Source organism: Triticum urartu, chromosome 7, assembly GCF_003073215.2.
Source record: "Triticum urartu cultivar G1812 chromosome 7, Tu2.1, whole genome shotgun sequence".
In the NCBI taxonomy this organism is placed as follows: domain Eukaryota; kingdom Viridiplantae; phylum Streptophyta; class Magnoliopsida; order Poales; family Poaceae; genus Triticum; species Triticum urartu.
The window spans coordinates 73,751,800-73,763,925 of NC_053028.1; the positions used below are offsets into that span (position 1 = coordinate 73,751,800).

At 42.6% G+C, this 12,126-nt stretch overlaps 1 protein-coding gene across 1 annotated transcript; it reads left to right on the forward strand.

The window, feature by feature from the left end:
- The first annotated feature begins 524 nt into the window (after positions 1 to 524).
- On the forward strand, positions 525 to 11,420 carry LOC125522296 (ABC transporter C family member 10-like). The gene is made up of 13 exons (XM_048687369.1): positions 525 to 641; positions 1,406 to 1,472; positions 1,556 to 2,943; positions 3,139 to 3,459; positions 3,528 to 3,614; positions 3,709 to 4,308; positions 4,414 to 4,578; positions 4,748 to 5,042; positions 5,767 to 5,981; positions 6,077 to 6,382; positions 10,011 to 10,074; positions 10,320 to 10,559; positions 10,724 to 11,420. Exons 2-13 carry the CDS (start codon positions 1,457 to 1,459, stop codon positions 10,831 to 10,833), a joined length of 3,807 nt encoding a protein of 1,268 aa, XP_048543326.1. The 5' UTR covers positions 525 to 641; positions 1,406 to 1,456; the 3' UTR covers positions 10,834 to 11,420.
- Positions 11,421 to 12,126: the final 706 nt, after the last annotated feature.

Genomic DNA, 12,126 nt, shown 5'->3' on the forward strand with positions numbered 1-12,126 from the left:
TGCCGTTGCTGCTACTAGAAATAATACTCCGCCTCCGAAGCTGCATCATGGCCTGCCTCTTCTCTTCTCCCATCACCATACCGCCTCCTTCGATGACTACCTCCTCCGAACCTGCGGCCTCACCTGAGCCCAGGCACTCAAGGCCCGGCCTCGGCTTCTCCACCGCTGATGCGCCGCCCTCGTGGCCAAGTTCCTCTGCACCAGCGCCGCTGATGGATGGATGCTGCTTCAGCTGGTTATTTTTGAATGGATGGCTGTTAAGAGTTGACCTGGTGGATGCTGCTTCGTCTCTGTGCAGTGGAACAGGAGTACATAATGTGGCATGTGAGGTGATCCCTTGTGCAATCTGCATACTAGTACTATATTAATATGGAGGCCCCTGCGTGTGGTGTATATTGATACCACCGGAATCATTTGCAGAAGATTTGATTCTCAAGCTGCCGATCTCAACGTATCACAGGAGATTACAAAACTTGCACACACGAACATATCGAGTCCGCACGTTGTCAGCGACGTCCTCGTGGTCGTGGCAATAAAAGAGCTTGCGGCGCCGAGCCCTGCAGCTTATATAGCTTGGACGGACAACAAGCTCGGGGCAAGGAGGAGGAGGAGGCGGAGGGCGCCGTGTCCTTTGTGCACAGGTATGTATCAGTTGGTTTGAAGCATAAGTAGATTCATTAATCTGAAGTTGATTTTGGGGTGATTTAGAGCGATAAAATGTTTATCTATGTTCATCAGGTTGTTGTCGTGTGATCATGTCATGGCTGAGGATTTTGTCCTGATTTTCTTTTCAGTGTGCCCTAGTGATGTAATCATGCATGTTTTGTTGATTAGACATGTTCTGGTAATGAAACATATTCTTGAATTATAGTGATCATGAAAGTTCTCATGTATTATTTGGGTCGGACCATATCGCACAATGGGACATGGGGCCAGAGTCACTCCTGGACCATTGGGTCGGTCCCATATCCCTGTGTAGATTATAGGGGCCACCAGGGACCAGGTCCGGGCCAGAGCGGGCCGGCTCATTCCCAACTTGAGGCGCTACTACCGGCCCATTGCTTCATAGGTTAGGTTGCAATACGGGCGCAATTTGTTGCTTTTCCTGTCGATCTTTCTTAGCCAAACAAAACAGTTCTTGTAGCCAAACAAAACAGTGCAGTTTTCTTCTTCAGCTTTGGGTTTCTTTTATTTTTATGTGGCAATGTGATCTTTGTGTTCCGAGCGAGTGTTCAAATTTCTGCGCGTCCCCTCTAGATAATTTCATGGGATTTGGATTTTGGACTCTGAGGTTGCTCTTGTACCAGTATTTGTAGTATCTGTTCCTCGTCTGCTCCTTCATAGAGAAAGAGTATCTGTTCTCTGTCCTAAGTCCTAACTAGTTCTCTGTTCATGGTTGGTGCAGGGCTGCAACAGGAGCTTGTCCACCTGGGAGCAACAGAGATTGCGCACACAGATGGGTTCCCTCACAGGTAAATCCTCTCTTCAATTTCCTCATCTTACATAGCTAGCCGCATCACTTCTGCTACCTTTGCTAAAGCTATTATTTTTTCAGACGAAGAGGTAGCTGATTCTGAGAGTCAGGTGACTCCCTTTGCTAAAGCTGGGGTTTTCAGCAAGATGTCATTTTGGTGGTTGAATCCTCTAATGAAGATGGGCTACAAGAAACCCCTTGAGGACAAAGACATGCCACTTCTAGGCGCCACAGATCGAGCATGCAACCAGTACTCGATGTTCATGGAGAAGCTGAATGGAAAGAAGCAGTCGTCGTCACACGCCACACCATCATTCTTCTGGACTATTGTTTCCTGTCACAGGCGTGCCATCTTGGTCTCGGGTTTCTTTGCTTTGCTCAGGGTTCTTGCCGTATCAACGGGCCCAATTATTCTCAAGGCATTCATCAATGTATCACTTGGGAAAGGGACCTTTAAACACGAAGGTTATGTGCTTGCTGCGTTACTGTTCATTTGCAAATGCTGTGAATCTTTGTCACAGAGACAGTGGTATTTCCGCACTCGGAGATTAGGACTGCAGGTGAGGTCACTCCTGTCGGCAGCTATTTATAAGAAACAACAAAAGCTATCAAATGCAGCAAAAGTGAAGCACTCCTCTGGAAACATTATAAACTATGTGACTGTCGATGCATATCGGATTGGAGAATCCCCATACTGGTTCCATCAAACATGGACAACAAGTGTTCAGCTTTGCATTGCTCTGGCAATTCTATACAATGCGGTTGGTGCTGCAATGATTTCATCTTTGGTTGTCATCATTCTGACCGTACTGTGCAACGTTCCATTGGCTAGACTGCAACACAAATGCAAGACTAAACTTATGGAAGCACAAGATGTGAGATTGAAAGCCATGTCTGAGTCATTGGTTCATATGAAGATCTTGAAACTGTATGCTTGGGAAGTTCACTTCAAGAAGGTCATCGAGGGGCTGAGAAAGGTTGAGTACAAGTTGTTGTCAGCATTTCAGCTTATGAGGGCATACAACACTTTCATGTTCTGGTCTTCACCTGTTTTGGTTTCGGCAGCGACCTTTCTGACATGCTATCTTTTGAAAATCCCTCTTGATGCTAGCAATGTCTTCACCTTTGTGGCAACTCTACGTCTTGTGCAAGAACCAATAAGGTTAGTACCAGAAGTTATTGCAGTTGTGATACAAGCTAAGGTTGCGTTCACTCGGATATCAAAGTTCCTTGATGCACCTGAGCTAAACGGGCAAGTTAGGAAAAAATACTTTGTTGGCATTGATTACCCTATAGAGATGAATCTGTGTAGCTTCTCGTGGGACGAGAACACATCAAAACCAACTCTAAATAATATAAATCTGATTGTCAAAGGTGGAGAAAAGATTGCGATTTGTGGAGAGGTAGGATCAGGAAAGTCGACGCTTTTGGCTGCTGTACTCGGAGAGGTACCAAAAACTGAAGGCATGGTATGAATTTTTACTAACTTCATATGTTAAAGAAATAGCTGCCATATCCATGTTATGTTGACAACTGCATCATGTTTGGTTTGCAATTTATGAAAATTATGCTTGACAATATTTTCCAACATGAAGTATGTTAATGAATTCATTTTTTCGTAACAGCTTTATATAAAATTAATGATCTTTGCATAAAATTTCCAGATCCAAGTCTGCGGGAAGATAGCATATATTTCTCAGAATGCATGGATCCAATCAGGAACTGTGCGAGACAATATTCTCTTTGGATCGTCGATGGATGAGGAAAGATACCACAACACACTCATGAGGTGTTCGTTGGTCAAGGATCTTGAAATGTTGCCATATGGAGATTGCACTCAAATTGGGGAGAGAGGAGTAAATCTTAGTGGTGGTCAGAAGCAGCGCGTCCAGCTTGCTCGTGCACTATACCAAAATGCAGACATCTATCTTCTTGATGACCCTTTCAGTGCTGTTGATGCCCATACAGCCACAAGTCTTTTCAATGTAAGGATTCTATTTCTATTTCTATTTCTATTTGATCGTGAACTGTTTTACAAAGCTCTTTCTAACAGGAATATGTCATGAGTGCACTATCAGAGAAGACTGTTCTTTTGGTGACGCACCAAGTGGATTTTCTACCCATATTTGACTCCATTTTGGTACTTCTCTCCACTTCGAAGAATTAGATATTTATCTGTAATTAGCTTTATTTAATTTTTAGTGTCATCTAAAACTATTGATGATTCTTGGCAGTTTATGTCACATGGAGAGGTTATTCGGTCTGCACCTTATCAAGACCTATTGGTAGATTGTGAAGAATTTGAAGACCTTGTAAGTGCCCATAAAGATATTATTGGAGTTTCGGATCTTAATAACAGCAAACCCACTCAAAGACCTAAGGAAGTATCAATAAAGGAGACACTTGATATTCATCGAAGTAGATATACAGAGTCTGGGAAGCTATCGCCGGCAGATCAACTGATCAAGAAAGAGGAAAGAGAAACAGGGGATGCAGGTGTTAAGCCTTATATGCTTTACCTGCGCCAGAACAAAGGCCTCCTGTATTTCTCGTTGTCAATGATTTCCCACACATTTTTTGTAGCTGGGCAAATATTACAGAATTGGTGGATGGCTGCTAATGTTCAGAATCCTCATGTTAGTGCGCTGAAGTTAATTTCCGTGTACATTATTACCGGAGTTTGCACAATGTTCTTCTTGCTATCAAGATATTTGCTGGTCGTGGTTCTTGGGATCCAGACATCAAGATCCATATTTTCCCAGTTGCTCAATTCATTGTTCCATGCACCAATGTCCTTTTTTGACTCTACTCCTCTAGGAAGGGTTCTTAGCCGGGTAAGAATTCTCAATGAATGGAAAATACATTAAATTTCAGTTACGTGTTACACCAGAGATATTTCTTACGATAGATTAACTCCTTCTCTTTTTCTTCTACTACAGGTCTCTTCAGATTTGAGTATCATTGACCTTGATTTTCCATTTGCCTTTGCGCTTAGCCTTGGTGGCAGCCTAATTGCATATAGCAATCTAGGGGTATTGGTTGTTATTATGTGGCAAGTTCTGTTCATAGCCGTACCAATGATAGTTTTGGCAATTTGGTTGCAGGTAATCGATATGACTTTTTTTCTTTGTGGGTAAGGCTCATGTGTAAGATTATTCGATTTCAATCACCAATTGATGTTCTGTGCTGCTATTTTAGTCCGTGAGTGAATGAGCCTACAGTTTTGCATTAAGTGTTCTCATTAACCGAAACTTGTTATGTTTGGTCATGCAGAGGTACTATCTTGCCTCGGCCAAGGAATTGATGCGGATCAATGGTACTACCAAGTCTGCTCTAGCAAATCACTTGGGTGAATCGATTTCAGGGGCTATAACAATCAGGGCCTTTGAGGAAGAAGATCGTTTCTTTGCTAAAAATTTGGATCTTGTTGACATGAATGCTAGTCCATATTTCTATAATTTTGCAGCAACTGAATGGTTGATTCAACGTCTGGAGATAATGAGCGCCGCAGTTCTTTCTTTTTCTGCCTTTGTCATGGCCCTTCTTCCTCAAGGAACCTTTAGCCCCGGTAAGCAATTATATGAACACCATGGTGATTGAAATATTTGGACAAAATTGAGTAGCCAGCTCATTCTATGGCCATTGTTGCTTGTATCTGATTTGCAAATTAAGGTGTTAGATCTTAGATGCACTGACACGTAAATGTTGGTACCTTTTCATTGACTCCTCCACTCGTAAATAGATGTCGTTTCACACATGACATGGGTTCTGGCAAACTTATTTGAACCGTACTTTTTATATGTATATGTTTGTAGAAAACTAGAAGAGAGTTATAGTATGGAAATAATATTGATGAAAAATCTAATGATAGTATTTTGACCTACGAGTGCAAATACTTTTTACTTATATAATACTTCCTCTGTCCCAAAATAAGTACCACTGATTTAGTACAAAGTTGTACTAAGTTATAAATTTTCGACTGAATATGTTCTATAACGCCTTGTATATATGAACTGAGGTAATAATGTTTATTGTTCCAAGAAAAATACATTTGCTGCATTCTGCCAGGCAAAATAAGGTGAATATAAAACACCATATGTTCTCAAGCTACCACTTGTTCTGATGATTTTATGTATATGCTTGTATCTTTTATGAAGATGCAGTTTTAGTCCTAATGCTCATGTGTCGAAATTAACTAAATAAAGTATTTGATACTATCATAGTAGAATTAATTCCAAGGGCATTAATATTACAAATAGTAGAACTAATTCCTCGCTTTGGTACCTTCACAGGTTTTGTGGGAATGGCATTGTCCTATGGTCTTTCCTTAAACATTATGTTTGTTGCCTCTGTTCAATTCCAATGCAACCTTGGGAATCAAATAATATCAGTCGAACGGGTGAACCAGTACATGGACATACAAAGTGAAGCAACAGAAGTTGTTGAAGAAAATCGACCGTTACCAGATTGGCCCCAAAATGGCAATGTGGAGATTAGGGATTTGAAGGTAATTTGACATAAATATCTACATGTACACCTTACAAGGTAAAAAATTGTATTAACACTTCTTACAGATGTATGCAATTGATTTTCATTTGACAGATCAGGTATAGGATAGATCTTCCACTTGTACTACATGGAATCACTTGCAAGTTTGAAGGTGGAGATAAGATTGGTATAGTTGGCCGAACAGGAAGTGGGAAGACAACCTTAATTGGTGCATTGTTTCGTCTTGTTGAACCTGCCGAAGGGAAAGTAATTATTGACTCTGTGGATATCACTATGATAGGCTTACATGATCTGCGTTCACGTTTGGGTATCATTCCACAAGATCCTACACTTTTTCAGGGCACAATAAGATACAATCTAGATCCTCTTGGGCAATTCTTAGATGAACAAATATGGGAGGTAAGATTATACACAACTAACAATGTTGACTTTTCTCATCTTACTCAATGATAAGATAAGATTATGATGATAAGGTATCATTACCGAAAGAGTTATATTATGTTCCATGTATAGCATGTGTTTCCCGTTGTGCGAGGGGTTTCCTAGGAAATACAAGTTGCATATTTACTAACATGCATGGTATTAGAGCCCTAGTTCTTTTTTTGTACGGTCAACTCGTGCTTGATCCTCTAGCGCGCCGTCGCTTCCTCGTCTTCGATGGCTATGCTGCTGGCTGCGGCAGTTCTCTTCTGCGGCTGCTTCCTCTCTTCCTGCCCCTATTCAACCAACTCCACCCAACCTGCCTCGCTCGACCCAAAGTGTCTTGCTCGATCTGCCCCGTCTTGCCAACCGCGCCCCGGTCCATCTCACCAGTTCCTCGATCTGCACTGCCCTATCCCCACCGGCTTGCACCGTCGCCTTCCTAGACACACACCACCACCCGCCTTCGTCATCTCCTAATTTTGCACCAAACCCTCCTCATGCCGTTCTGCCCCCAGTTCAATCTGGTCCACAGCCGTGCCTCCTGGCCACCAACTGTCGGCCTCTCGATGCGTCGCCCACTCCTCCCGCAAAAAACAAGTACCATGCCTTCGTCGTCAGCCTATGTTGCCATCCCTCATTGCCCGATAATTATTGGTGGTGCTAACAGTTGTTGCCTTTATGTGCATTCATATGCGTGGCGTTCTTCTCTAGGGTGTTCTTTCTGGTGAGGTCCCATGTTCGCCGCACCTGGTTCCTCTTGTGACTCCTACCCCGCCGGTGACACCGGCTCTTGCCGCGGATGCAACTAAGGTTGCTATTGATGTTGCGGTTTGACTAGAAGGTGCTGACATATGAGGAGGCTCTTCCCACTTACCATGATGCTCTATCTGCTTATACTTAGTGATTCAATGATGATGCTCATGTCGTGGTTGCTCTCACATATAGTGTTCTGCCTCAGTTTGCCTCTTACTTTATGGGCCTCACTACCGTCTTCGAGATGTGGACCCGTTTTCGCCAGCGCTAACATCCCTCTGGTGGTGCCTTATACTTGTTTATGGTCCGCCAGGAGCATGCTAGCTCTTTAGCAGGGTGCCTCCATTGTTAATGATTTCTATGCACAAAGTTTTGTTATCTAGCGCCAACTTGACTCTCTTCGCACTGCTCGTCGTGGTACTTTCCAGCGCGGCTAGGTTGTGCAATCACACCAGGAGTAAGGAGTTTCATCATGTCTACAAGTTCTTGTCTCGGCTCCACAATGCACGCTCAGCTGTTTGCTCGTGGTTGTGTTTCTCTTGTGGAGTCGCTTTCTGAGATTCGTGCTGAGGAGTCTCGCCTACGTGGTGCTGGTTTACTTGAGCTCTCCCTTTGTGCTTGTTGTTCATGCTCCTGTTATGATGTATGGTGCATCGGCTCTTTCTCGCCCAATGCTCTGGCACTCCTGCCAACTCCTCCGGGTGGTGGTGAGGGTAGCTCTCATGCTCATTGTGGCTACTGCAACAAGGATGGTCACCCCGAGTCTGATTGCTTCACGAAGAAGCGGGACAAGTGCAACAAAGCACACACATCTTCTTCTGGGACCGTGCTTCTACTGCGAGACCCTCACCCATTGTCTTGATTGAGCAGGATATTGTGAGAGTTAAGCGTTTGCTTGCCCCTTCAGGTTCTTCTTTGGCGAGTACTATAGGTTTTGTGACTAATGCTTCTGGCACTCCGCGAGCACCACCTACATAGGTCAGGTACATCCATAGTTTCTGGATTATGGAGCTTCTTTTCATTTGTCTTTTGATGCTTACACCTTGTCCTCTCTTAGACCCCTCGATTTTCCTGTTCATGTTATCACATATGATGGTGCTCCTCTTTATGTTGCTAGTCAAGGAACTCTAAACACTTCTTCTTTTTCTGTTACTGATGTTGCTCATGTTCCCTGACTTACCATGAACCTGTTTTCTATTGGTCAACTTACTGATTATGGTTGTCATGTCATTCTTAACGTTAATTCTTGTTTTGTTTAGGATGGTCGCGCGTGTACCCTGCTTGGTGTTGGGCGTCGCCACCATGACTTCCAGGGTCTTTCGGAGTTAGACTGGCTTCACGTTCCTTCTGTTGCCACCATTGTCGCCAATCCCTTTGCTTCTGTCGCTTTACCTACTGGTTCCTTTCAGCAGTGGCATCACTGACTAGGTCATCTTTTTGGTTCTTGTCTATCATCTTTAGTTCTTCGAGGTCTTCTAGGGTCTATCTTAGGAGAAATATCTTTAGAGTGTCAGGTTTGTAGGTTTGGCAAACAGATTCAATTAGCCTATCATACTAGTGAGTCAGTGCTCAACGTCCTTTTGATTTAATTCATTCTGATGTATGGGGTCTGTCCCCCTTCGCTTCGGAAGGGGGCCATCAATACTATATTACTCCTTTGGTATCTTTTAGATGATTTCTCTTGCTATACTTGGCTTTAGTTTATGCCTTCTTGCAGTGAGTTTATCTCTCTATATAAGTGTTTTGCTGCCATGGTTCACAATCAGTTCTCTATGCCTATTCGCCTGTTTCATGCTGACTCTATTGGAGAATATATCTCCAAGATGTTACGTGGTGTCCTTGCTGAGTAGGATACTCTTTCTCGGTTTTCTTATCCTGGTGCTCATGCTCAAAATGGTGTGGCTGAGCGTAAGCATCGTCATCTTCTTGAGAATGCCGATGATCGATGCACCTCTTCCTCCTCCTATTCTTCCCTCCTTTTCTCATTATTATACTCGTTGTCCATGTGTTGTGGATGATTCTACTAATAAGCCATCTGCTTCTCATGTGCCATCTTCCTTGACTCAGCCTACTTGTGGCTTACGTCATCGCCTGCTTCCGCCTGATGACTGGTGTGTTTTTTCTAGCACTAGCGTAGTTGTTCTAGAGCGAACTTATTATCATGATGTTGGTGTTCATCCAAATGGCAGCTTGCGAAGGCAGAGTTACTGTTCTTAAGCGTACTGACACGTGGGATCTTGTTTCTCTTCCTCCCCATGTTTGTCCAATCATTTGTAAGTGGGTCTACAAGGTTAAGACTCTCTCTGATGGTTCTCTTGAATGCTACAAAGCTAGTCTTGTGGCTCGTGGCTTTCAACAGTAATTTTATCTCTCCAAACTCAGTGTTATGGATCCAAGGCCAGGGGCTGGGGGTGTCAAGAGTTATATCACTTTCCATGCATAGCCTGCGTATTTTCCCCAGTGGTTTCCTGCACAGTTACCACATGTACATGTATATATGTACAGGCCGTTGACAAGAACCTGATGTGATCTTTAATCATGAGGCAGTCCTCTTTTAGTATTGTTGCAATTCAATATGAATTCAGCCCAGTTACTTTGATATACCTAGCGCTTTCAGAAAGTAAAACTAGATTGCTTAGGAGGAACTAGACAATTTTTTACTGATTGAAGAAATATGTACCCAAATTTTAGTTCAGGAGAACTCAAACAAGGGTGATGGCCTGGTAGGAGTGTAAAGCTACACCTCTTGAAGCTGAGCTTAGGATTAGAGCCCCCGTTTCTCAGTTTATGGCATATGTACATTTCAAAGGGAGTCACTAATGTGGTTACTCTAATTGTTATTATGCTGCAGGTTCTTGACAAATGTCAACTTCTTGAAGCTGTCCGGGAGAAGGAACATGGATTGGATTCACATGGTAGGAAACTTCAATTCATCTTTTTTTTTGGTTTATGTAGTTTATTTTTTAAAACAATAAATTGGCTAAACAGAAAACTCTGCTGTAACAAATGATTTTAGAAACTGAAAATAGGTGTGAAAATACATGTGACAATAAATATGTCAAAATGTTAGTAATCCTAGACATATTTAGCTATATCCTTTTGCTAGCATGGTGTTGGAACTGTCTCATTCATAGTACTGATCAAGATCTCATCATAATAGTTGTGCAAGACGGGTCGAACTGGAGTATGGGCCAAAGGCAGCTCTTCTGTCTGGGACGCGCACTTCTGAGAAGATGCCGCATCTTGGTTCTTGATGAAGCGACAGCCTCTATAGACAATGCAACAGATGCTATCCTTCAGAAAACGATCCGAACAGAATTCAAATATTCCACTGTTATTACAGTGGCCCACCGTATACCAACAGTTATGGACTGCGATATGGTACTTGCAATGAGCGACGGTATGTTTCTCTTACCAGCAATTTATAAGAAACATACAGTGACCTGTTTGTAGAACTCATCGTCTTATTGACCCGAAATTAATATGGAATGTACAAACTGTAGTTGAAGCGAAATGTATTCTGGATCTTTCCCATACTAATGAGTTATATATGAACACTTCCAGGGAAAGCAGTGGAGTATGACAAACCTACAAAGCTCATGGAAACTGAAGGATCTCTCTTTTGCAAGCTGGTCGAGGAGTACCGGTCACACACATCGAACACAGATATTTAGAAGAGACTGCAGATTTTGATTGCTCACTTGATAAATCAGCTCTTAGGAAAAAGTGTTATGCCTGAAGATATACAATAATCCCTGAATTGATCTCTGGTCAATGAGTATTGGTCAGTTTCCTGAAAATTTCGTTTGATATCTATTGCTACCAGAAATTCTGTGCAATACGCTGGACTGGTGAAGCTGAACAGAGTAAATCCCTGAAGATTTCTCCTTGCTCCAGTAATAAAATATAGAACGCTAAATTGGAGGGACTTCAAATCTGCAACCTCTGCCTGCGATACGAGTTTCAGATACGTGTTTGGTCAAGTCCTTTGTCGACTAGATAGTGCATTCACTTCCTCATCATTTACAGCAGCTTAGCAAGCTTGTGCTGAATGCGTCGACTTTATACATGAGGTTTCAGGCTATGCAATGTAAATATATCTGATTGGTTTCAGTTGTCGATGTATTTCTCCAACGGAAAGCACCTTGCCTATTTATATTGCGATGCATATCCGGAGTATTTGCTTTTGTTTGTACACTGGAGACAGAGCACTGTGATCTGTTTGAGAAAGAAACTTGGGAGGAAAGGATGCCATTGTATAGATAGGATCCAATGCGTTGTTTCTGCACATGGATTGGGTTGTTTCTGCACATGTTCATGGTTTTGAATGACGTGGCTGAATCAGTGGATCGGTTGCATCGTGTCTAAATTTTTTTGTTGGACATAAAGGCCCTGTTTCCACATTGAACTAGCAAAATCCCCGAGGTTGCACGTGCAGAGCGTAGCAAAAGGAAAATCCGTCGACTTTGTAAATTCCGAGGGTGGATTTAAGGTTCATTAGCTTTCTCATTCTACTTTTTCACTATGAAGAAAAATCTTCTAATCCAAGAATGACTATTGATTAACAAAATTGGATATTTTTTAACTTTTTAAATGGGTACCTGCACCTTTGTGCTTCTTTGCTTCGCTGGATTCTGAAAAATGTAGGAGTAAGCCCTCCCCTGTGTGAATGGCACAATTCACCGACTGTTGTTCATACCAGTCTTTTTTTTAACACGGTACAATTGAAGTCATTGACATACACGAGCATACATTCACTCTCTATGAACGCACACATGCACACCCTACCTTATGAGCAGTTGAGCACCTCCAAGTGACTGAGCCGGCATAACATCTTGAGATTTTACGAAGTCATCACAGACGTCTCGTAGTCGACTGAAAATTCTCCTCCCATTGAATGCACATCGCCGGAAGCCTAAAATAAATCCAGGAATAATGCAAGCACCAATATCGAGTGTAAGACTTGA